The sequence below is a fragment of the Macrobrachium rosenbergii genome, chromosome 14 (assembly GCF_040412425.1).
Source record: "Macrobrachium rosenbergii isolate ZJJX-2024 chromosome 14, ASM4041242v1, whole genome shotgun sequence".
Classification (NCBI taxonomy): Eukaryota; Metazoa; Arthropoda; class Malacostraca; order Decapoda; family Palaemonidae; genus Macrobrachium; species Macrobrachium rosenbergii.
Window position 1 is genome coordinate 54,679,365 of NC_089754.1, and position 21,321 is coordinate 54,700,685.

At 34.9% G+C, this 21,321-nt stretch overlaps 2 protein-coding genes and 1 long non-coding RNA gene across 8 annotated transcripts in view; 2 read left to right on the forward strand and 1 right to left on the reverse strand.

The window, feature by feature from the left end:
- The window catches only part of LOC136846160 (uncharacterized), a 102,262-nt gene extending 100,751 nt beyond the window's left edge, over window positions 1-1,511 (forward strand). For all 5 annotated transcript variants that reach the window (XM_067116939.1, XM_067116938.1, XM_067116942.1 and 2 more), the window contains exon 10: window positions 43-1,511. The gene's annotated coding sequence lies outside the window, so the exon portion shown is untranslated. The remainder of the gene's footprint in view (window positions 1-42) is intronic.
- Window positions 1,512-4,637: 3,126 nt separating this feature from the next.
- LOC136846164 (uncharacterized) overlaps window positions 4,638-21,321 on the forward strand; it is a 38,385-nt gene continuing 21,701 nt past the window's right edge. Inside the window, exons 1-2 of the long non-coding RNA XR_010855338.1 lie at window positions 4,638-4,758; window positions 19,478-19,534. This is a non-coding gene — a long non-coding RNA (uncharacterized lncRNA). The remainder of the gene's footprint in view (window positions 4,759-19,477; window positions 19,535-21,321) is intronic.
- Window positions 8,067-18,445, reverse strand: LOC136846162 (uncharacterized). Of its 2 annotated transcripts, none has more exons than XM_067116946.1 (5): window positions 18,278-18,445; window positions 16,506-17,203; window positions 16,176-16,322; window positions 15,048-15,196; window positions 8,067-12,659 (listed from the first exon to the last, which is right to left on the reverse strand). In XM_067116946.1, the coding sequence occupies exons 2-5, from the start codon at window positions 17,097-17,099 to the stop codon at window positions 11,948-11,950; spliced, it is 1,602 nt and encodes a 533-aa protein (XP_066973047.1). In that variant the 5' UTR covers window positions 17,100-17,203; window positions 18,278-18,445; the 3' UTR covers window positions 8,067-11,947. The 2 variants fall into 2 exon arrangements, with proteins under 2 accessions (XP_066973047.1, XP_066973045.1); XM_067116944.1 differs by lacking the exon at window positions 18,278-18,445 and adding an exon at window positions 18,052-18,161 and having other exon boundaries at window positions 11,552-12,659.

Here is a 21,321-nt window from a genome sequence, read left to right on the forward strand (position 1 = left end):
TCGGTCCTGTTGATCTGATCTGTGTTGATCGGTCTTGTTCAGTCCTGGGTTTTGTCCTTGATATGGGTTGATCGGTCCTGTTTTGTCCTTGATATGTGTTGATCGGTCCTGTTTTGTCCTTCATCTGTGTCGATCGGTCTTGTTTTGTCCTTGATCCGTGCTAATCGGTCCGACTTCTTGTTTTCATCTTCCTTGGATATATGCGGACCCTAAAGTTGCTTTTGTTTATCCAGAGTTCCGATATATATTTCTCTTCAGTTATAAACAGTCACAGTAGTTCAGTGAAATGAAGATAGTGTAGGTAGGTGACTATGGACTATAGTATAGTTGTTTTAGCCGATCAAATGATACGTTAGGAAATAGAGGTAGATGAATGCAAATCATATCCCATAGGATGTCTGAAACACTTCCCCTGTTTGTGATTTTTTCTCCACTCGGTGCAGGATTGCATTTCTAGAAGGCCAGTGGTTTTATGTTCTTGGGCGACGCTACTTGCCAATACTTTCTGTATCTTTTGTACGTATAAAATTAGTTTTTCGAATGAATGATAAGTATACTCTATATTCTCACGGTGATGGTGGTTAGTTCAGTGACGCGACCCAAGCGAAAGATTGGAGAGCTGGAAGGACTCTTTCAAAAGAAGCATTTAAATCCTAAAGTTGAGGGTTACCCGAGCCCTCACGCCAAACTCCTACGGTTTGCTGCAATTTTCTAAGGGATGAATATTGGCCTGGTAAGGAGTAGTTAAATTTCTTTAAATTCACCCTTATTACTGTAAAGTTACAAGAAGCTTCGTTGAAAGCACTGGTGAATGGCAGACTGCGTTGGAAATTAGCGTGAAGCGCAAGATAGTATGCATTTCATATAACGCTATTTCGATTTGTCGAATCCTCGCGATCTGTAAGTTTGGCAGTGATATTACAGTCAGACTCTTCTTCTGAAAGACTTACAGTATTCTATGAACCGCAATGGCCAGTAAATATATCGTTTTTAGAATATAAGAGTCGTGATGTATAATCTTATTTGGTAAAACAGTTGTGACGCCGTAACATTTCATTTGTTTTTTTTTTTTTAGGAAACTGTCCGCACCTCTCTTTAAATAAACGGTCGGTGCCGCCTTCGTTGCTGGCCTCCGAACCGTAGCCTTCTTGCATCAAACGACTAAGAGTTGTTGCAAGTTTTAATGATTTTTTTAAGGTACCCTAGCGGTTATTCTGTTGTCACTTTTATCCGTAAACTAAAAAAAATAAAGCGGAATTATCAGGTGCTTAAAAATGACGGTAAATATTGTCCTCGCCACTCTAAGTGGAGAACGCTCCTTCTTCCACGCGAGTGGGCCAATGCGTTTATTGTGATATCTTATGGTATGAATTTTTATTGTAGATGTTTATCTTATTATTATTATTATTATTTTTAAGTTTGTCACATTCCACTGTAAACAGTAAATGAATAATGTGAGATATCATTCAGAATGATACAAATTATATTATACAATATACCGATTTTATAACTCAAGTATTTTCATATCCTGCTGCAAATTTTCGATATATATCTATCTAACTATCTATCTGTCTATATATATATAATATATATATATATATATATATATATATATATATATATATATATATATATATATATATATATATATATATATAAAGCAATAAACGTTTTAAACAAAATCAAGGGAAAACGTCATTAGTTTAAATCCAGCTCTGATAAATGCATCTGAATTCGATCAGGTATCAGCTCTGATAAATGGTATGAACAGGTGTGAGCAGGAATGGACCCACCCTTTTCCACAATATAATCAATAACAGAACCCATTCATAAATTTTCTTCCATCTGACTTTCCACCCTCTCTAACCATTGTTTCATAGTGCAGCTGCGAGATTTCCTCCTATTACACCTTTCAAACCTTCTTGCTGTCAATTTCCCTTTCAGCGCTGAAATGATCTCATAGGTCCAAGCGCTTGAATTCTATATTCTATTTTATTTGAAAACGCGTTTAGCAAAATGATATTTTTTGTAAACAAACAAAGGGCTGGCAAAGAAATTTATTTCTATTCTAAGGCTATTTTGACCTGTTTAGCATCAAATTGTTCTTAAACAGACAAAACAATACAAATATCTGCCGAATCAATGGGCATAGGCCTAGCATTGCTTGGCAAAGATTCTTTTCCTTGTTGTCATGCCTAAAGGTTGTTTTTTGCCTTGGAATGATAATTCGATTATTTTTTTTCAGGAAGTTATTTTTATATAATCGAAAAAATATGTATTTAGAACTAGGTTTTAAATGATATATCATTCTACCAAATGAGTAGGTTGACGGAAGAAGTGTAGCCTACGCTGCTAAACTTCATTGTCTTGCTACTGCCAATCTATGAGACAGATCGTTTCGTAAAAACATAAACTAAACAAGGATTTGTTACATAAGTAACAAAAAATTCAATTACTTTTACCTGAATCGAGTAACAGAAGTTGTTTCTTCGGTTTGATTGCGTCGTCTCGAAAAACTCAAAGTGTGAGAAACAATTTTTGATAATATGAATTTTGTTAAAGAACTCTAACGCTGCTTTTACATGTTCCAAAATGGGAAAACTTTTAACTGATGCAATAGATAGTACCCTACAGGCCTATGTGCTGCAAAGAACTCTCGATAACTGATAGAATACAGCAATTGTCCTTATACATCACAAACGCTGATACAAACTATATACTATGGGCATACGCCTAATTACTATACCCATTTTTAATAGTGAGCAAAATCTTTTATACTTTTATTATGTGGCATATTTAAGATTAATGATGTTAATTTTTTTTTAAAAACTGATACCGCCACTGCACATTTTGCCTCAAATACGCTGAATTTATTATATTTATATGACACGTTAACAGAGGAAGCGTATCCACTGCTAACAAGACGTTTAATCAGCACAAAAATATATATCGATAAATAAAATCCGGTATGCTTAGCTTACCCGTGAAATGTCATTCTATAGTCACTTGAAGAATTCCTATGCCCATTTCTGCAAGGGTAAACTGCAAAAAGTACCGTTATGACGATAATGAACGACAAAATCACAGGACACAATAATCTTGTTCAATTTCCCGGGGTTTTCTTTGTTTGAATACTGCCTCGAGTGCAGGACTGCAGGGTGCCAGATGAACACAACGGCTTATGGTCAAAATTTAAAGGAAATATGGCCGGAAATAGACAATTTGGAAGATTATTTGGCCAAAATTATGGCCATAGATATAACTGTGCATAAATTATGCCTAAATATTCGATTACATGTCATCAGAAATACTTTAAATTAAACTTAAAATACTGATAGGGAAACATGGCTGTTAAATTGACAGAACTTCCCCAAGATATTGAATATCTTGTTTTTTCTGCAGTCCAGTCGTAAAGGGTTTTGCTGCTGTGTATTTGTAGCATTTCGGGAGTAAATTTGAATAAATGGCCAAACTGATTTTTCATGACCACAGAGTTAAAAAAAAAAATGGCCAAATTTAAAACATTTTGGTCACGGAATGAAAAGGTATATGCAGTTGCAAGCAGCGCCGCCCTGTTGACAAAACACTAAATTACGAAATTACGAAGCACTAAGTACTAATTATCTCTATTATATATATATATATATATATATATATATATATATATATATATATATATATATATATATATATATATATATATATATGAGAGCATCTCTATTTTCTGCTTTTTGACAACTTACAAGTTTCAGGCTCGATTAGTCTACTAGGGGAGTTCTTTTAAAAGCTAAACTATTGTTTCTTTCTAAGACGCATTTAATAAGAAAAATGTCATCTCAAAGTTTTGGTTCTTGGTCGTTTTTAAGATTTAGAGTATATAATTATTACGTAGCCTAATAAAGGATACGTGGGTACAAATGGGGAAGTCCATGCTAATAAAATAACAGGGATGGTCCTATCTATTGCAAGCAGTAGATTTCTGGGTGATTTCAGTGAACTACATATCCTTATTTCGTGATCTGGTAATTGTTTCCTGTCATCTGTGCGCCCAAATTCATAGGGTGAGTTGTCAGTGTTGTATAGAATGTTAAAAAAGAATAACCTTCACATACAACTGTTGCCACACTGGCAGGATACAAGTTTACTTCAGTTCAGTAGACGAAGTTTGAGTGTGACCTTAGAGGTCTTGCCATTGAGGAATAGGTCTTTGTTAGAACTGACTCTAAGTTAAATGAAAATTATGAAAGCTCGGCATTTTCGATGTGATATACAGTAATTTCTTAACCGTTAAGTGTTTGAGGATAAGCATTGTGAATTTAGGCAGTCAATAAAGATACTGACAGTTAACGTAGCTTTTCAACAATGAGAAATTTCGAGAGACCTGGTTGGAAGAAATTGTGTATCCTTAAAGAATGTCATGAAGAGAAGGAAACTTTTAGTGTAGGTCTACACGTTGTGGAAGTATGGATAAGATGGAGACGAGTTCATGAGCAATAAAGGTTGCCATGCTGCTACTGACATATTTTATGAAAATGAAGTCCTGATACATTTCCATCAAAGATAAACTTATTTTTTTTATATTTTGTTGCAGAGGGTCCATGATCTCATTCAGTTGCATGAACTTTGGATTAATTTTCTTACCGGAATAACTTATTTTAAAGTTGGTACCCCCATCTTTGTAGTTAATAATGGTTGTGACTGTGAATACTTGTGTGCAACGTTTAGTTACTGTGAAATGTTAAGAAGAACTGTCATAATGTAAGTTAAAAGTTTTTTTTTTTTTTTTTGTTACTGGGTACCTCCAGTAGTAGCTCTGTTGATTGTAGACATTTTTATTAACATTTGCTCTTGGTGTAATTCAATAAAATATGTCTAGATCATGTTGAAAGGGGCGGTCCTTGGCACAATCCTTGGGAGAACGTAAATGATATCCCAGTGTCAGCTGCCCCCCTGAGTTCATCGTAAAGTTTGGAATACCAGTTTGGATGAATATTTAGAGAAATTAAACAGATAAGTGGAGATCAGTAGAAGTTAAAGCACAGGAAAGACAGGTGTGGAATTTCACATAGGCCCGCTGTGTCAGCAATGCTGTAGGTGAATTTTGATAATGAGTTAAATTTTTTTTATTAGTTTATTTCGAACTATTATTGCATTATAGATTTGAAAATGTTATATTCCCATGTTTTAATGAGTGCTTTTAAAGTTTCTGACATTTGTTTCGTTAACATATGAGTACTTTTGAGGATAATGGACCTAACCCGTGTATCCTACAGTCAGGGGGACCATAGTGGGAAAGTGGGGATGTTTGGGTGGGGGGAAAACACAAAACAAGTAAAATACAAGGATCTTAGTCCCATTGATACTTTTCATTCAGAGTAAATCAAGTTCATGGAATGTTTTTAGGCTAATATCTTGCACTAAGGTAGGGACCTTGTTCTTTAGGTTAGGTTAGGTTAGGTGTGGTTGGTTAGGTAATTTGGTAATGAAGTGAACATGAGAAATGTTCAAGTCACACATTAAAACATATGAAAATTATATTTTCCAGCCCAAAATGCGACAAAGTGAATTTTACTAAATTTATACACAGTAGTTATGTTCGGTAGGCCTAAGGTACATACAATTTTATAATTAAATCTGAACTGTTGGAAGATATATGGTAAATGGTATTTTAAGCCTTTATTGCTGTCTGATTGTAAAGGGGACTTTTTGATAGCTCTGGGAGTGGTTTTGACAAATTGATATGTGCATAGAATAACATTAATTAAAGGACCATTGTGGGAAGCCACCTCAAGGGAGTAGTACCATTAGCGGACCTCATGTGTTGCACTCTTGGCAATACAAAAGGTTGTTTGCAGTGTTCTTTCAGCCCACAGCTGCATCAGTTTTTAGCACTCTGCATTACATTGCATCCATTCCTGCCTCCATTCTTCTGTCATGCTGGTAACAGACTTAATTCTTAATGCAGTTGTAGAGATTCTCCCAGTTTCATATTAAGAGCCTTAGCGGTTATCTCATTTATTTTCTGGATCTCCTTGTACTGCTTTGTGATGGCCTAACTTTTCTCGGAGAACAATGGCAGAAAGTGCTGTAGTTGTTTATTTCATTCTTAGTGAGAGACTCAGCTTCATTTATGGGAAGAGGAGAACAAAAGATAGTGAATTATAGGGATGCATCCTAATTTAATGCAACCTAGGCAGTGGGTAAATAGGCCTAATATTATGATACTTAGGTTCAGAGCCAAATAATTGAACCATATTTTTTTTTACTGGTTATAATGAGGATTATGCATTTGTAACTGTTATTATTGGTGCAAGCTAGTGATTTTTGTGGCCTCTTCCCCCCTCCATCCAATAGTTAATAGCAATTCACAAGGAAACCAAGGATTTTAGGTGGGAGAATTTTTCTTTCTGCATATTGCCATACAATATTTTGCCCAAAACATGACTGACTCGCATTTTAATAAGTTGACTGATCCAGCACCATATTTTCCTACTTTGGCCTTGTAAATGGAATCAGAATGTGTCTTGTCAAGACTTTCATGGTTGTCACTCTGTGAGTCCATGTATCTTAAGGATCATTCTCAAGCAGAAGCAGTGAATACTACCAAGCCCTTGAGGTGGTGGGTGAAGATAGGTAATTCATCTATATACCACAAAGCCAGCAAGATGGCACAGACATTGAAAACAGGAGCCTTTCTCTTGTATATGAGTAATCGTTTGATCGAAACTCTCCATCAGTGCATTTAACCAACTCACCATCACAGTAAAAATTCTTTTTTTGGTCTGTCCATTACTACATAACACCAATTTAGCGTCACTTAATTCTGTCTTTTTCTGATATTAAATTCCCCCATCCATTATAAAATGCAGATAGTCTCAGTCGTAATCATCAAACGTGTAATGTAACGAACTGGTAAAATATATATTGTAAATAAAGTTGATGCTAGTACACCTCATGCCACAATTTAAAGCAAATGTTCTTTCAACAAATTTTCCATTGTACAATGCATTGGCTTTCATGCCCTCATAATTATTTAATAATGCAATTTATGGCTTTTTTATCTGAATAGTAAATAGTAATATCTTCTAGTCTTCGTTTTCTTATCTGAGAAGGTTTGGGGTTGCAATCCCTTAGAATCTTAGTGGTTGGGTTGTAAGGGAGTTATTTAATTTGGAGCTTTTCAGTGGCCTAGTAGAAGGGTGGGTTCTTTAAGTGGATATTTAGTGCCATAGCAAATGGTTAGGTTCATATGGAAGCTTTTTTAATTGTATAGTATAACAAAAGCAAAGAACCTTCCTTCTCTATTTTAAGGATTCTGTACTAAGTTCATTATAGTCTACATTAAGTATTACAGTGGGTGAAATTCTGAATATCCCAGAGTATATTACCGAGGCCTATACAGTATTTTGAAGTATTTAAATTTGAATTAACAAGCTTGTGAGGATATTTGACAGCCATAGTTGAGTTTGAACCTGAATAGGGAATCATAGAATCTTCAGTATAATTATTATTGTTATTATTCAGAAACCTATTCATATGTAACAAACCAACAGGGGCCATTGACTTGAAATTCAAGCTTCCAAAGAATATGGCGTTCATTAGGAAGAAGTAAGAGGAGGTAAAGTTAAATACAGAAAGAAGGAATCTCACAGATTAAAACAAAAAATAAATTAACAAATTAATAAAAACATAGAAATGTATTCAACTGCAAGGAGAATAATATTAGGAGAGTAGGTGAGAATACAGAACTCTCCAGAAAACAATTTAAACAGAGAAGGAACAGATGTAGCACAATCTGGAATAACAAATAAGGTGGTTAGCTGAAATGTTAAAGAATAAGTTTACTGAAAGGCAGAGTAAAGTCTTAGGTATAAAGCATAGCTACCATAGTCTTACTCAAACATTCTTTCACATACTATGGAGATATTAACGACAACAACTAGAGTTTTACTGAAGTCCCAGTCACCTAACGTAAGATTATAAAAATAAATATCAGAGGCTCTTCATTTATGCTTTCATTTTACAGGTGAAAAAATTCTTGAGAAGGATTTAATTAAAAGAATCACTTGGAAGTCCATACCACTTCTATTAGATTAAATCAAGGACAGCATTCTATGTTCTCTTTATCCTCCTAGTATTCAACAAAGTTTTTCATATATTTTTGAAAAGTGTAAATAACCAAAATGATTTCACAAAGATATTTCTTGAAATATATAAAAAGTTACAGTACTGGGTTTTAAAACTCCCATTTCATTGTTCATTAATTCATTGTTCAGTCTTTTCAGAATTTTTATTTTACAGTATACTGTATACTTTCACAACCTACAAACATAATAAAATACAGTATAATGTTAGCTGCAATTCATGGAAACAAAGATTTACACTGCTTTGGTTTGAGTTCAAATTGTATTCCAGAAATGTTGTTCTTCTCACCCCCAAAGTCTGGTTCTGCAAAGCAAACATTCACTCTGCATTCCAGGACTTGACTGAATTATCACCAACCATTAAATGCAATGACAAAGATATACAGTATTGATGCAGGAATGATATAAAATTTTACATTGAAGTTACAAGAAAAATGAAGAACCTTTCTCTATGACTGCAGTATATCATAACTAATATGAAAGGCCCTGTTATAATTATTGATAAAATATACTGTAGTACTCATTCCTTCATTACACTTTGTATGGACTAAAATGTTAGGAAATTATACAAAAAAATATAAAATCAATTAAAATGTTAATGCAAGCTTACCCTTCCAAATATCTCTATTCTAGTATTACTAAGGCTACCACAATAAATAACATCTTTGTAGTGTTTCATCATGCATTTATTTTGCTTTTAAAATCTTCAATTTTCCAAACCAGCCTCACACCTTAGTTTGGACAAGTCTCTTACAATGTTCATGAATCTTACAATATTCAACAGTTAATGATGTAGGCCTAATTACTGTACATATTTGTGTGTCATCCAGCAACTGGGCAAATAGGCATTCTGTGTTACCCTGGATAAGTAAGCTTGAAGTATTGGTAATGACACTAAACCCGCTTTAAATATTTTTTTGTTCATGGCTTCTTCAATGATCATGCCATACCTTTTCCCTTCCGCCATAGCAAGCACTCTTATGTACGACCCTTTTATTGCTTGTTCGGTTAGCCCTTGCACTAAAACAGTTTTAAAGTAACATCTTTTAAAGGCTGACTTATGCATTGTGACAAGTGAAGATAAACCATTTATGGGTAATTCTAGAGTAGTTTTCCTTAAAGGAGTCATAAAGATGGACTTGTAAGAAATCTTTATACACTGCGAAATTCTGAAGTCATACTTACTTAAGTAACAGTTAACTTTCAAGTGTGGTCAAAAACTGGAAGCCTACGAGACAGGGACCCAAAGCCATTGAATCTTCCTCCTTCAATGAAGGTGCAGTATAAAGAAACCAGAACACTCATCAAGAAAATACTAAATCGAGATTCTTAAAGAACAGACGAAGAAAGAACCAACAATCGTTGGAACTTCATAAGCGGACAATGTTTCTAAAATTCTTTAGACTTCTCAAGCCATGTTGCAAAGAAAACATGACCATCAGCACTGCAGAAAACTTTGTGTTAAGCAACAAACATCTTCAGGGTCTTCCTTGAAAGGAAGTAGCCTGCTACAAGAAAAAGCAAAAACTTATTTCAAGTCATCTCGTGAGAACCCAACACATTACTGCAATGCAAGATTAATGAGTAACATACACATTTACAAATATAAATCATGATAAAGGGGAAACAAAAAAAATGAACACGTAAACAGATAAGTTAAAAAATGAAGTTATACCATATGTGATATTAAAAAGAAATTCGGACCAGCTTATAGAAAAAGAACAAGGACCAGAACCCAAAAAATGTGTACATAAGTGGCTGCTAAGTAACATCCAGAGCTAAACTGTACCAGGTACAGTACGTATTTATATAATGTTACATAATGACGTTCTTCCAACATACAGTTTCAAGATAAGTACAATGCCTGTATTAGCTTTTATAAGATGTGGAGGCCATGCACATATGAACTGATTTTTTAAAATAAAAATGACAAGATTTGAAATATCTCACATTAGTGTGTAATGTTCAAATACAAAAATGCATATGAGGAAACATGAAACTTCTACATAAATAAACTCAACCAAGCACTTAATAAATAAGACAATATGTTTCTTCTTAATCTCTATCCATATGTTAAAACATCGTAAACAATCAACGACCTCATTGGGAATGACTAGATTTTGCTTCATTTACCAGAAAACTGAGGTTAGAAATATAAAAGTTCATCACTTAATTTTATTAGACCATGTAAAATACTTTGTGAATTTTTTTACCCACATATTCTGGCAAAATTACCACAATGTAAATCAGTTTTAATACTGTATGGTGTAGGCTACATGCCTGTTTTACCAAAGAACACACAAAATCTTGTTATGCACATCATAACAATGTCCGTAATTTTGTATTTATTGTATTTATATAATCCCTTTTCAGACGAATAAGTTGCCAATATCATCTATAGATTTTTGGACCATGAATGTGGGCATGAAGGTGATAGGGCAATTTTATGCACCCTTTGTTAACTTCAACCCTCTCTTTTATGTCCTTGTATAGTAGATATACTTGAAAAGAATTTCCAGTACAGTATTTGCTAATGCTAGTATATTCAGTGTTCTCCTGTTTTGCTATTATCTTCCTTTACTCATTAATTCGTATATTTCCTACAACTCATATTATTTACTTGATATTTTTATATTTTAAAGAATTTATAATAATAACTTTACCCCACAATGTAATTTTTATCAATTCTCCTTTCCTCTAAGACTTAATTATTTGTTTTTACAATTATTAAAGACATTTATGTCTCTTGGACTTTACCTGATGTAATAACTGGCATAAGAGTATTTCTTCAACAGCACTTTCCTATAAGATTTTCGTTGTAAACACCCCATCTATCCATTACACTAATATTATATAGTTATGTCAAGTGTACTGCACTAATGTCTTACCACTGTAAAACTGGTACAGTATGTATTTAGAATTAGAAAAGGAAAATGGAAAAATATTGTTACCAGTGAAGGGTAATGGTTAAAAGTGCTGAATGTTCCAAACTTACTATCAATTTTTGTAGTGTACATACTATTTAAAGATGTTTGGTAAACAAACCTGCAAGATTTGCTACTTTGAGGTAAACAAACCTCAAGACTTGCTACTTTGACAAGTGTCACAACAGCGACAGAATGAAGAAACAGGTTTACCACACAAATGAATATCAAGTCATTTTGAAATGGTCCTAAACCAGCATGACTTTGTTATAACAACTTGATCCAGTTGACGTCACAGCCCAGTAAAAACACAAAGTAATTACCGAGATGACCTTGTGCAGAGTTACAGGAATCTGTTCCCTAAAGTGATCCACTGTTCTTTCATCACAAAACTCTCTCTCTCTCTCTCTCTCTCTCTCTCTCTCTCTCTCTCTCTCTCTCTCTCTCTCTCTCTCTCTCTCTCTCTCTCTCTCTCTCTCTCTCTCTCTCTCTCTCTCTCTCTCTCTCTCTCTCTCTCTCTCTCTCTCTCTCTCTCAGCATCATTAGTAATAGTTTAGCATTCTCATCATACTTTTAAAATGTGTATAACATCAGTTTTATATATTTTGCATAGCCAAGGCTATAAAAAAAATAAGTACTGTACTGTATATTGTATTTACAAATTAAAAATTTTCTTATCTTTATTTGGAAAAGAGAATAACCATGTGAATTCATAAATCGAAACTGTACCTATAAAAAGTTGAAAGATACAAAAAGATTCAAACAGTTCTCAGAAATTGAATCTTAAGAGTTAGTAACCACTGACAATCAATTACACTTTATAATAGACATTTGCATCAACTTACCAACACCAACGTTCTGTTCACAGTTAAAAAACCACTAAACAGAACCTCCACTAAAGGAACCTAATAGGAAAGCTGTAGCTAAGGTTCCAATACCTGCCCCTACAGCCATGGCAGATGCAATGTGTTTGTAACTGTATTCAACAACAACGGTTTTAAGCGCTTCTTTAGCACTTTCATCTGGTAAAGGTGGAGAGACTTCGAATTTAGCCATCTCTTCTGCCAGGGATTCTTTTACAGCCTCACTTTTCCCAGATGACATAAGCTCTAGTAATGCCTGGTTCCCTTCTAATACCACCTTAAGCTGACCAAAGATTGCTTCAAATTGTGGCAGAATCTTTTCTTCAATGGCCTTTCTTTCGTTTGCCAACAGACCAGGCATCACCTCTTTGACAGACTCCCCAAATGTCTTGCCTAATAATATTACATCTTCCTCACATAATTTCACTTGTGAACTTGGAGCAAAGGCGGTGGGTTCAACAGGGCTCTTTACGATGGATTTTTCCTCTACTCTTCCTGCTGCTTCAATCTGGCCTGGGGACTTGTTATTCTCAGCTACAGCAGCCACTGTATTGGTCATACCTGCATTCACAGCTAAAACAATATCTTCATGCATCTTCTGATAGCCTTCCAACAATAACTGGTTATTAGCAGAAACATGGTCTTTAATCTCTCGAATTCTCACCCAATTATTAATTGATGTGATAACTGAAGCTAAGGCTGCAGATACAATTGATGCTATAATGGACCTGAAAATGAAAGCAATATTAAAATGGGAATTTATTCCTATTTTTTAAACCTCTGAAAAGTTTTATTTAATGATGCAGTTTTATACAAAGCTAGAATTCTGTACTAAACTGCACTTCACAGTAATCCCTTCTTATCCACAAGCTGATAAGTGGATTCAACCTTCAGTGGTTTATGGCAGGCACCCCAAAATAACTGTCAGGCCCACCATGCCCTGCACAGTATGTTGTCGTCTCTCTTTGTTCCCCATACCATCTGTTTCTGATTACCCTATGGCTGGCACAATATATGCCATTGTATTTTCTTCACTACACTACAGCCTCATTTACTGTAAGCTAAAACACCAGAGTCCCTTTCATTAGAGAGCAAGAGAGAGAGAAAACATACTGTTTGGTAATCCAAAGTATTCTTTAGTTTTGTATTAATTTAGCTTTAGTGTTTACCATATATTTATGTGCATATGTGGAAATCACATTACAATAAAGGGGTCTGTGCATGGTTCACTATTATTCGCAGTAGGTCGTGGAAACTTTCAGATAAGAGGGACTACTGTACGGGATGAAAGAGGAGCATATTTGGAACAAGCAAGTTTTCAATTTATAAAAAGAAGTCATTTTTAAAAATTTACAGTTCATAGGTAAATGTTATTTCCATACAAATTACTAGTTTCAGCAGAAAAGAAAGCCAAAGCTGGTGGTAAGATGGGCGTTCCTCACAAAGCAATGATGTATATGTATCAAGCATGAAAGATTTTTAAAATGTTCAATTGAGAGTATCATTAAACAGTTATGTACTTCATAAATGACAAATAACTTTAGTTCTAAGGAAGCTGGAGACTGAAGTCCACAGATTTTTAGCAGCAGTAAACACTATAGTCACCATGGGGATCATTTAACACAACCATTATATTCACAATACTAATTTTGCTTACACAGTACAGTATACTTAATTTCTTTACTATTAAGTAATAAGGCCAACTGTACGGTAATATCTCAGAACTTAATGGAAAATTAACTGAATGGGGTAGAGCCTAGCTAATAGCATGGCCTCTACAACTCTTCTAACATTGCTAATACTTTCTATGTCAGATAATCCCATTATGGGGTTAAAAGTAATAATGCTCAGGAGGTAGATTTAGAGGTAATGGATCCAGCACTGATTAACAGGCAAATTTTCTTAAATTATAGTTTAAAAGACCTTTCAGCGTGAGAAATTCTTGCATTGCAATTGACTTTTCTTGATAGAAAATTTTTATCTTCGAAATTAAATTATTTATAGTATTATGCAAAGAGAATTATCCATGCCTGCAGTGTTAGAATTCTTACATCTTGCAATTTATGTGAATCTAACTGTACAAAGAAAAGTGTCTGTCTCAACAACTAGTGAGTTCCACAAATGTGGGTATGGTGTATACTGTAGCATCACCCTCTTTCTTGGATTGAATCTTAACAAAGAACGGGTAATTTATGTGAAAAAACCATGCATGAAGATCTTTAACAAGTGAGGGATACTATGATGATCTTGAAATTTCTCAGTGTGAAGGTCTTTGAAGGTCTTCTAGATTAAATTTATGAAAGGCCCTTATACAATCCTAGAAAACTTCACTAATGTCATATTGGGACAAGTCTTGACTGGAGACAACCCCACCTCTCAGATTTCTTTCAAAGGCTTCAGATTTTTGGAAAAGAGTCTCAGCCGAAGAGCTGAACTATATGTAGTCACAGACATGGATCTTCCTTCTTTAAATTTCCATCATCATCATAATGAATGCTTTTATGGCAGTTTTTCCTTTTATGGAGTTGGATGTAAAATATGTTCACTCTACTCTCATCTGTCTTGTGCCCTTTATGCCTGAAGTCTCATCAGCTGTAGGTCTTCATCTACTTCTGCTTTCTGCATGATATCCTGGGTCTTTGCAGAATCAGAAATTGGCAGATGAGCCAATGGTTTGCGATGTTCTGGTTGAAATTCTTTCCTTGACCTCACTTATTTACACTGTTGTGTAGTATCTACCTCCTCCTTGACTAGTGCATCACTAAACAGTAACCATTCATAAATGTCTCGACAGATTAATTTATGGTAATGTCTGTTATCTAAATTGCCACAAAGAATATGATGCCTAAGATGATTATGAACATATCCTAACTATGTAGGCTAGTGGAGAACGTAAGCCTCTGAGACTGGTGAACACTACGTGTGCAGGGCAATGGCTCATACTTTATCTGAATGCAGTACACCAGTGAGTTTAGACTCGAATAGAGGACCTAAGAACTTTTATGACAATTTTATGAGAGCATGAAAGTGAAATAATGCAATAAAGAAGAAACTAATCATAAGAAAATCTACAAGAAACTCTAGCAGTACTGACTAAAAATGTGAAGCACCCTTACCAGTATTTACTCTGCTCTGCTTGCGTGCGTTCTCTTTCATGACAATCTCGTATGGCGGCTGAGAGTTGAGTGAAAGTATCCCTTTCTATCCTTTCGCAATTTTCAAATTCTGTTCTGACCTCCTTCAACCTGGCATTCATGTCACGGGCCTAGAGTCAAAATCAAAATTTTAGTAAATGTATACACAGTATGTATTATAAACACATAATAGAGAGAAATGTTAAAATACTGTATATGAAAACTAAACATTTTAGTTGCCATCAAAGAAAAATGTGGTCTTACCATTTTTCCTGTTGTGCAGTATTTTATCATTTAGTACTATTTTTTTTTTTTTTTTGTAACCTTCCTAATTAGCATTCAACAAAAATAAAATGTTTCTACACATTACTTTTGTTTCCCATGATTTTCAAAGCCTGCCATAATTGTTACAGAAGTCTGTAATAATACAATGAATTATTTCTATATTAAGTTTAAAACATGTAAAAAGTTTTTAACACAAACCTATTAATCATAAAATAGCCCTAGATTGTGTGGAATATATCAAGGTGCACAAAGCAAGGCCCTTCCGAGAAAATTCCAATGCATGCTTAGCAAATCCTCAGATCCATGCATATACTTCCCTAATATTCACATCCTTGTTCACCTTAGTAGTAGTCAGATGTGCTGCTGTTTGTTTATAGCAATGTACTGTCTGTGTTTTTACAGTTCATCTGTGTTTTGTGTGTTTTGTTTATAATATTTGTCGTTTTTTGGTGAGTTACCTTCTGCTAGGATCCAATGTGCTGGTTATTTTTACTGTACGTAGCCTACTGCTCTGTTCAATATTTTGCAGTTTTTTTCTCAATCATGTAACAGTTGTCACTTTTTTATTTGTAGTTAATTGTATGTAATTTTGACAAACTAGATTACAAGATGAGGAAGTATTGTGTAAAATCTAAACGATTAAAGAATAATTGTAAAAGTGAGGCGATGCTTCCTTACTATTGGGTTAGTTAACCCAGATTTTCATAAACATCGATAAATTGGAAAATCCCACTTAAGAAAAACAGGAAGATGCATTTGTTTAATTATGAGGTCTGTGTATGTACAGGAACTTAATCTACATACAGTGCTTCTAACTCCCAGTACCTGATCAAACAGTCGATAATGTTCTTCAGAATATAGCTCTGCCTTGGTGATGCGTTGATGGTTAACATTAAGTTGTTCTTGAAGTTCCTCCAGTTCTGCCTGAAGATTTCTTCTCCGGCTCTGGGTGCCAAGCAGTCCCTCTGATAGCTGATTGACAACAAGTTAAAAATTAATCTTAAAATAGCTTTTCTTAATACAGTAACTATATTATATAGAATGATGTATATTATACATGATATCACTGCTGACAACAATATACTGTAATGAATTCAGTAAGAGTTGACTGAATTTTGTTCCAAACAAGAATCATATCAACACATAAACACTAACCTCTGTTACTCTATCTTGAGCTCTTTTCAAGTCTGTGATGCCTATGAAATCCTGGTATTTCACATACCATCTGTTTAGTATATCATTCCAGTCTTCAGGTTTCCCCTTTTTTATAGTATCCTGACCTATTGTTTGTGACGCATGAATCTCAGGAGTTATCCTTGTGATTAGTGACGTAGATTTTTCAGAAAGCTGTTTACCAAATGCCTGTAATCCTGAACTTCCTTCTCTCATTAAATTTATCATGTTATTTAATCCATTACCATTTAGTCTTTTCCCACCACCTCTGTTTTCTCTGGTGCTCTGAGGTGCCATCTGCTCTTCTGTATTATCAGGAGGATCCCTCCTTGTTGACATGCTACGGACAATCTCTAAATTTTTGCATGATCGATTCAGTGTGTACTGCCCAATTAACTTATGTTGAGGTTTACTGTGTGGGGAGTAAATGTTCAAGTATCTTTTTTGAGTGCTTGACTGACTTTGCGCTGACAAAGATGGCGGTATCGGAACTGTTCTATGTGAAAGCCATAAACTGGTCCTGCAGTCAAGCACACGTAATCCTGAAGTTCCAGTCATGGTGAATACGATCATCATAGGCCTGTACTTTTATTTACATCCACTAGGAGAGTATCGGTCATTTCATAACGGTTCTTAAGATATTAATGTTAAATGCATCAGAAGTCTTCATCACTGCATATCTGAAAAAAACCATAACTTAGACCTGATAGATAATGAACTTCTCTACAAATTAAAGAAATTAAATTACTCTCTTTGAAATTGTACTTATGGATATCATGATATAAAGCTATATAATTACTGTACCTTTGAAAGAAAATTTTTTTCATAAATGCAATACAAAACCCTAAGAAATTATTGAGTGTTCAGCGGGGGCAAGTTCAGTGATTAGCCAGGACTCTTCTGTTAAGCAATTGTGTATCTCAGTCATATGTGGTTTATAAGTGTTCCTTTCTTGAATTTTGGGTCCTGCCGCTGTTTCAAGGAAATCTGAACCTTCCCAAAACTGAACACAGAAGCTTGACCACAATTCCTCTTGACACCCTAGTGGCTTAAAGGAGACTGTGGTAAATCAAAGTGTTTTGATGGAACGCCTCTTCTTCTCTACCTCAACTTACTCTTTGGAAAGGTTAAGGAGAGACCGAGAGCGAGGATGGATCCTTGTAAATATAACTTCACATACTGGAGCAATTACCTTGAGCAAATCTCAATGGTGTGTTCTTCCCAGGAAATATTTTCCCACTCTACAAATAACAGATAGGCTATGAACATACATATTTTTCAACAGATTCTCATGTCTTTTGAGCATATTTCACCAATGCTGTTATTGCTATCCATATTTTTGTTCCTTCCCATCCACAAAAAACCCGGTTTCCCATTTTGGCCCTCCCCTTTCCCAACTGTAGGACAGCTGGTGCCACAGGACTAACCTACTTAAGTGAAACAGTAGAAAATGAACCCAAAGTGATGTACTTTCTTAAAGAATCGTATCAATTCAAACGTATAAAATTACTTTTTATCACCGCCATACCTTCTATTCCATCACGGTATCCTACACCTAGACAGGGAACTAGGAGACTGTCAGACTAGGATACCTGTACCGCAAGCTTTGAATGCTCATAGCACAGAAGAAAACTAATTAGTCATACGAGGAAATCGTCAGTAAATTATATTTCATTCCCCAAACTATTGAACATTTAACCAATTACTTGAAAATCAATAAAGGTTTGGCAGCATATGACCTATACAATGTTTACCTTTTGTCTTCTTTCGGCGAAGTCTTGGAATTATGAGCAGGTAGGCTTGCCAGCTTGCTGTCAAAACTTAAAAAGTTATTTCGAACAGTCATGGGATTCGATGCCACTTAAAATTCAGTGGAACAAGTGATGAAAAAGTTATAAAGTTAGGTACGCTGAGAGAAAGATGTCGGTGCAGGTCGCAGATACGGTAGATAAAACATATCAAAAAATGGTAGCTAGGTATCAGCACGAAACATAGTAATTTGGTATGAGGGTCAATTATTTTCGAAGGTACAGACCCTCTCTGTCCATATAATATGGTGATAGGGTTATATAAAAAGTATCATTAGTGAGAAAAGACATCTTATTGTCTGTCACAGACATAACACTGTTACGTAACAGGGTAGTGCAAAACAATCACTCGCGTTATCGTACTCAGAAATATTGTGACACATCTCAGTAACAGTTATATCAAATAGAAAGAAATTTCATGTATATTTGCAATTCAGCCTTGCTGCGAAAACTTGATATAAAAGCTTGCCCTATGAAAGTAATTTTTTTATCGAATGTAATTGTAACAAGATAAGCAATAGTCAAGGTTTCAGAAACCTTGCAGTGACTACAAAGCAAAAATTTTAAGTGAACCAGTGCATTTAGTTTTAGTGAAAAAGAAAACCCACTGTTCTCAGTAAAGAAGCTTTATGGTATTTTCAGTATTGTATATTAGATACCGGATAGTTAATGATCGATGAATTTCACTATATTGATCGTATGTAACATTTGTCATATAAAGTTTTGTGCAAGTATTGTACTTCTGTCACTCTTCAAGGACAGAGAGAGCTAGCCTAGGATCTGTCGCAAACTCTACATTAAATGTGCCACATTACTGGGTAGACAGGATGAATTTAAGATAGCCTATTCCCATGATTTAAAACTGTTCATGTTATTGATATTCGTTTATTTTCTTATTTCTGAAAACAACAATTTTTTTAAAGAATGAAATCCTATTGTCACGATTATGTAACAACGTGATCAACAAACCAATATTTCTAAGAGGATTTTTCCTATTATGATATCTTCGATAAAAGATGCCCAACATTCCCGTGTACATACTGTATCATGAAGAAAATATTGTGAACATCCATCATCATATTTTATTGTACTTCCTATTCCAGTTTCTGGTGACTATTACGCTAATATTTTTTTCCCTTTTTCCAGAATTATTACGCTTCGAAGCTCATCTGCCCTTAGATACTACGAGATACAAATTGATGTGTAAGTACTAAGAATTATTTTTGAGCTGTTTATTTTGAAATAATTCTGGAAACGGCGCGTGCAACAGAAATCTCGGAATTGTGACATCGTGATACGATGTTGCAGACGATGCATATCAAACAAAGACGTTGTATGTGCAAAGAACTGTTCTCATGGTGTATTATTAATAATAATAATACACCGTTGCAGTATGAATAGGTAAGTAGTCACTTTTGAGCATACTGATAAGAACTAAAACTCCTGCGTTTTGCACTGCAAAAATAATGCTTGCGTTATGTAGGCGACAATAGAAACAGTGTTAATATTGCAGTGCGAACGTTTCCGTAGAACGATTTCCATAGCTTTATACTGCAGATCGCTCTTGGACTGACTGTTGTGAGCACAGCTTGCAGAATTCATAACGGATATTGAGGCGAAGAGAACAAAGAAATGTTTATTATATTGCTTATACAGATAATGAACTATATAAGACGGAAGATCCTTGAGCGCTTAGGCTTAGCGCCAAAGAGAAGAGCAGTTACCAAATATCGGTGATGGGTGTTTTTATTGTTGTAGAATGGTATCTGTACCAGTGTCAGCTGAAATGATGTGACATATGAGAATTGTAATGCCCCTTTGGTAAATTCTCATAAACGTCATTCCTTTGCCACCATTCCTGAACACAGATTGGGACGCTGTGCCGATATTGTGTGTAGAATGACTCATTGATTGCAAGCACTTCACTGAACCCACTTGAATGTGTCGTGTGTTTTAAAAGGAACCTTAACATGAAGCCAGGATGTCAAAATTTGGATAGTTCCCAGTACTTTAATGAAGATAAACATGAGAATAACACGGATATTTGAACAGTTGTGTGAAAGTGAGTTTCAGGAAGATAAAACTGTTCTCAGTAGAAAATTATTTACTTTCACATTGGTTGGATATATCCACATCTAGATTTTACGGATGAGCCGAGTGGAAGAATTGAAAATCTGGAATCCACTGTAGCCAATGCATTCCCAAACATAAAAAAAAATCCTAAAAACCGTAACATGACTGATAAATGTCTTATTAGATCAGTGACTGTCATTTCCAAGTTTAACAAACACTTGTTTTAGGGGGTCATGAGCTATATTTTACTGCAGTCTTCCCGATTGTCTGATTTTATAAGAGGTGACTATTTATGGCTTAAAGAAGTGTCTTTTGTCGTCCACTTCATGTTGGAAATGCACGAAGATCACTACATTCCGATATCGCTAAAAATCCTTGAGTTTCGTGAAGTATGCGGTGAGAAGCTCACGTCTATTGGGTATGCAAATTCTTATGAATCCTAGTGTAGAAGTGAAGGGTTGTATGATCATGAACAGTTCGGAAGGAACGGAAATCTGCTGTATAGAGAGACGCATCAAATTTCGAACAAAAGCTCACCCAAATCCAGTTACAAGTAATTGAATATAGGCTAATAAAATAAGGTTTTTGTTACGAATCAAAAGCAATACTGAGGACCCTTTCGGCACAAAATTACGACCCTTTATAGAAAATAATATCAAAAAGGTCATGAACAACGATGTTGAGAAAGTTCCTTCACAATTAAAGGAAACTTATTTGAAATGCTTCCGATTTTCAAGATAATTTCGTTACATCGACTAGAATATTTATTGTTAGTGTTAATTACATCACATGAATTAGACTGAAATTCCAAAACATGTTTACTTAAGATAAAGCATTGTTTATACAGCTCTACACCCATACTAAATGATCGGCAGTTTTTAGTGTACCTGATTTGGTCAGCAGCGGGACGGTTGACC

Coding starts and splice junctions, on each gene's coding strand:
- LOC136846162 (XM_067116946.1), bottom strand. CDS start 17,099: ATGATGATCGTATTCACCATGACTGGAACTTCAGGATTACGTGTGCTT. Junction 15,197..16,175: donor ATTATCGACTGTTTGATCAG/GTACTGGGAGTT, acceptor TTTTGACTCTAG/GCCCGTGACATGAATGCCAG. Junction 12,660..15,047: donor GCAGAGCAGAGTAAATACTG/GTAAGGGTGCTT, acceptor TTTCATTTTCAG/GTCCATTATAGCATCAATTG.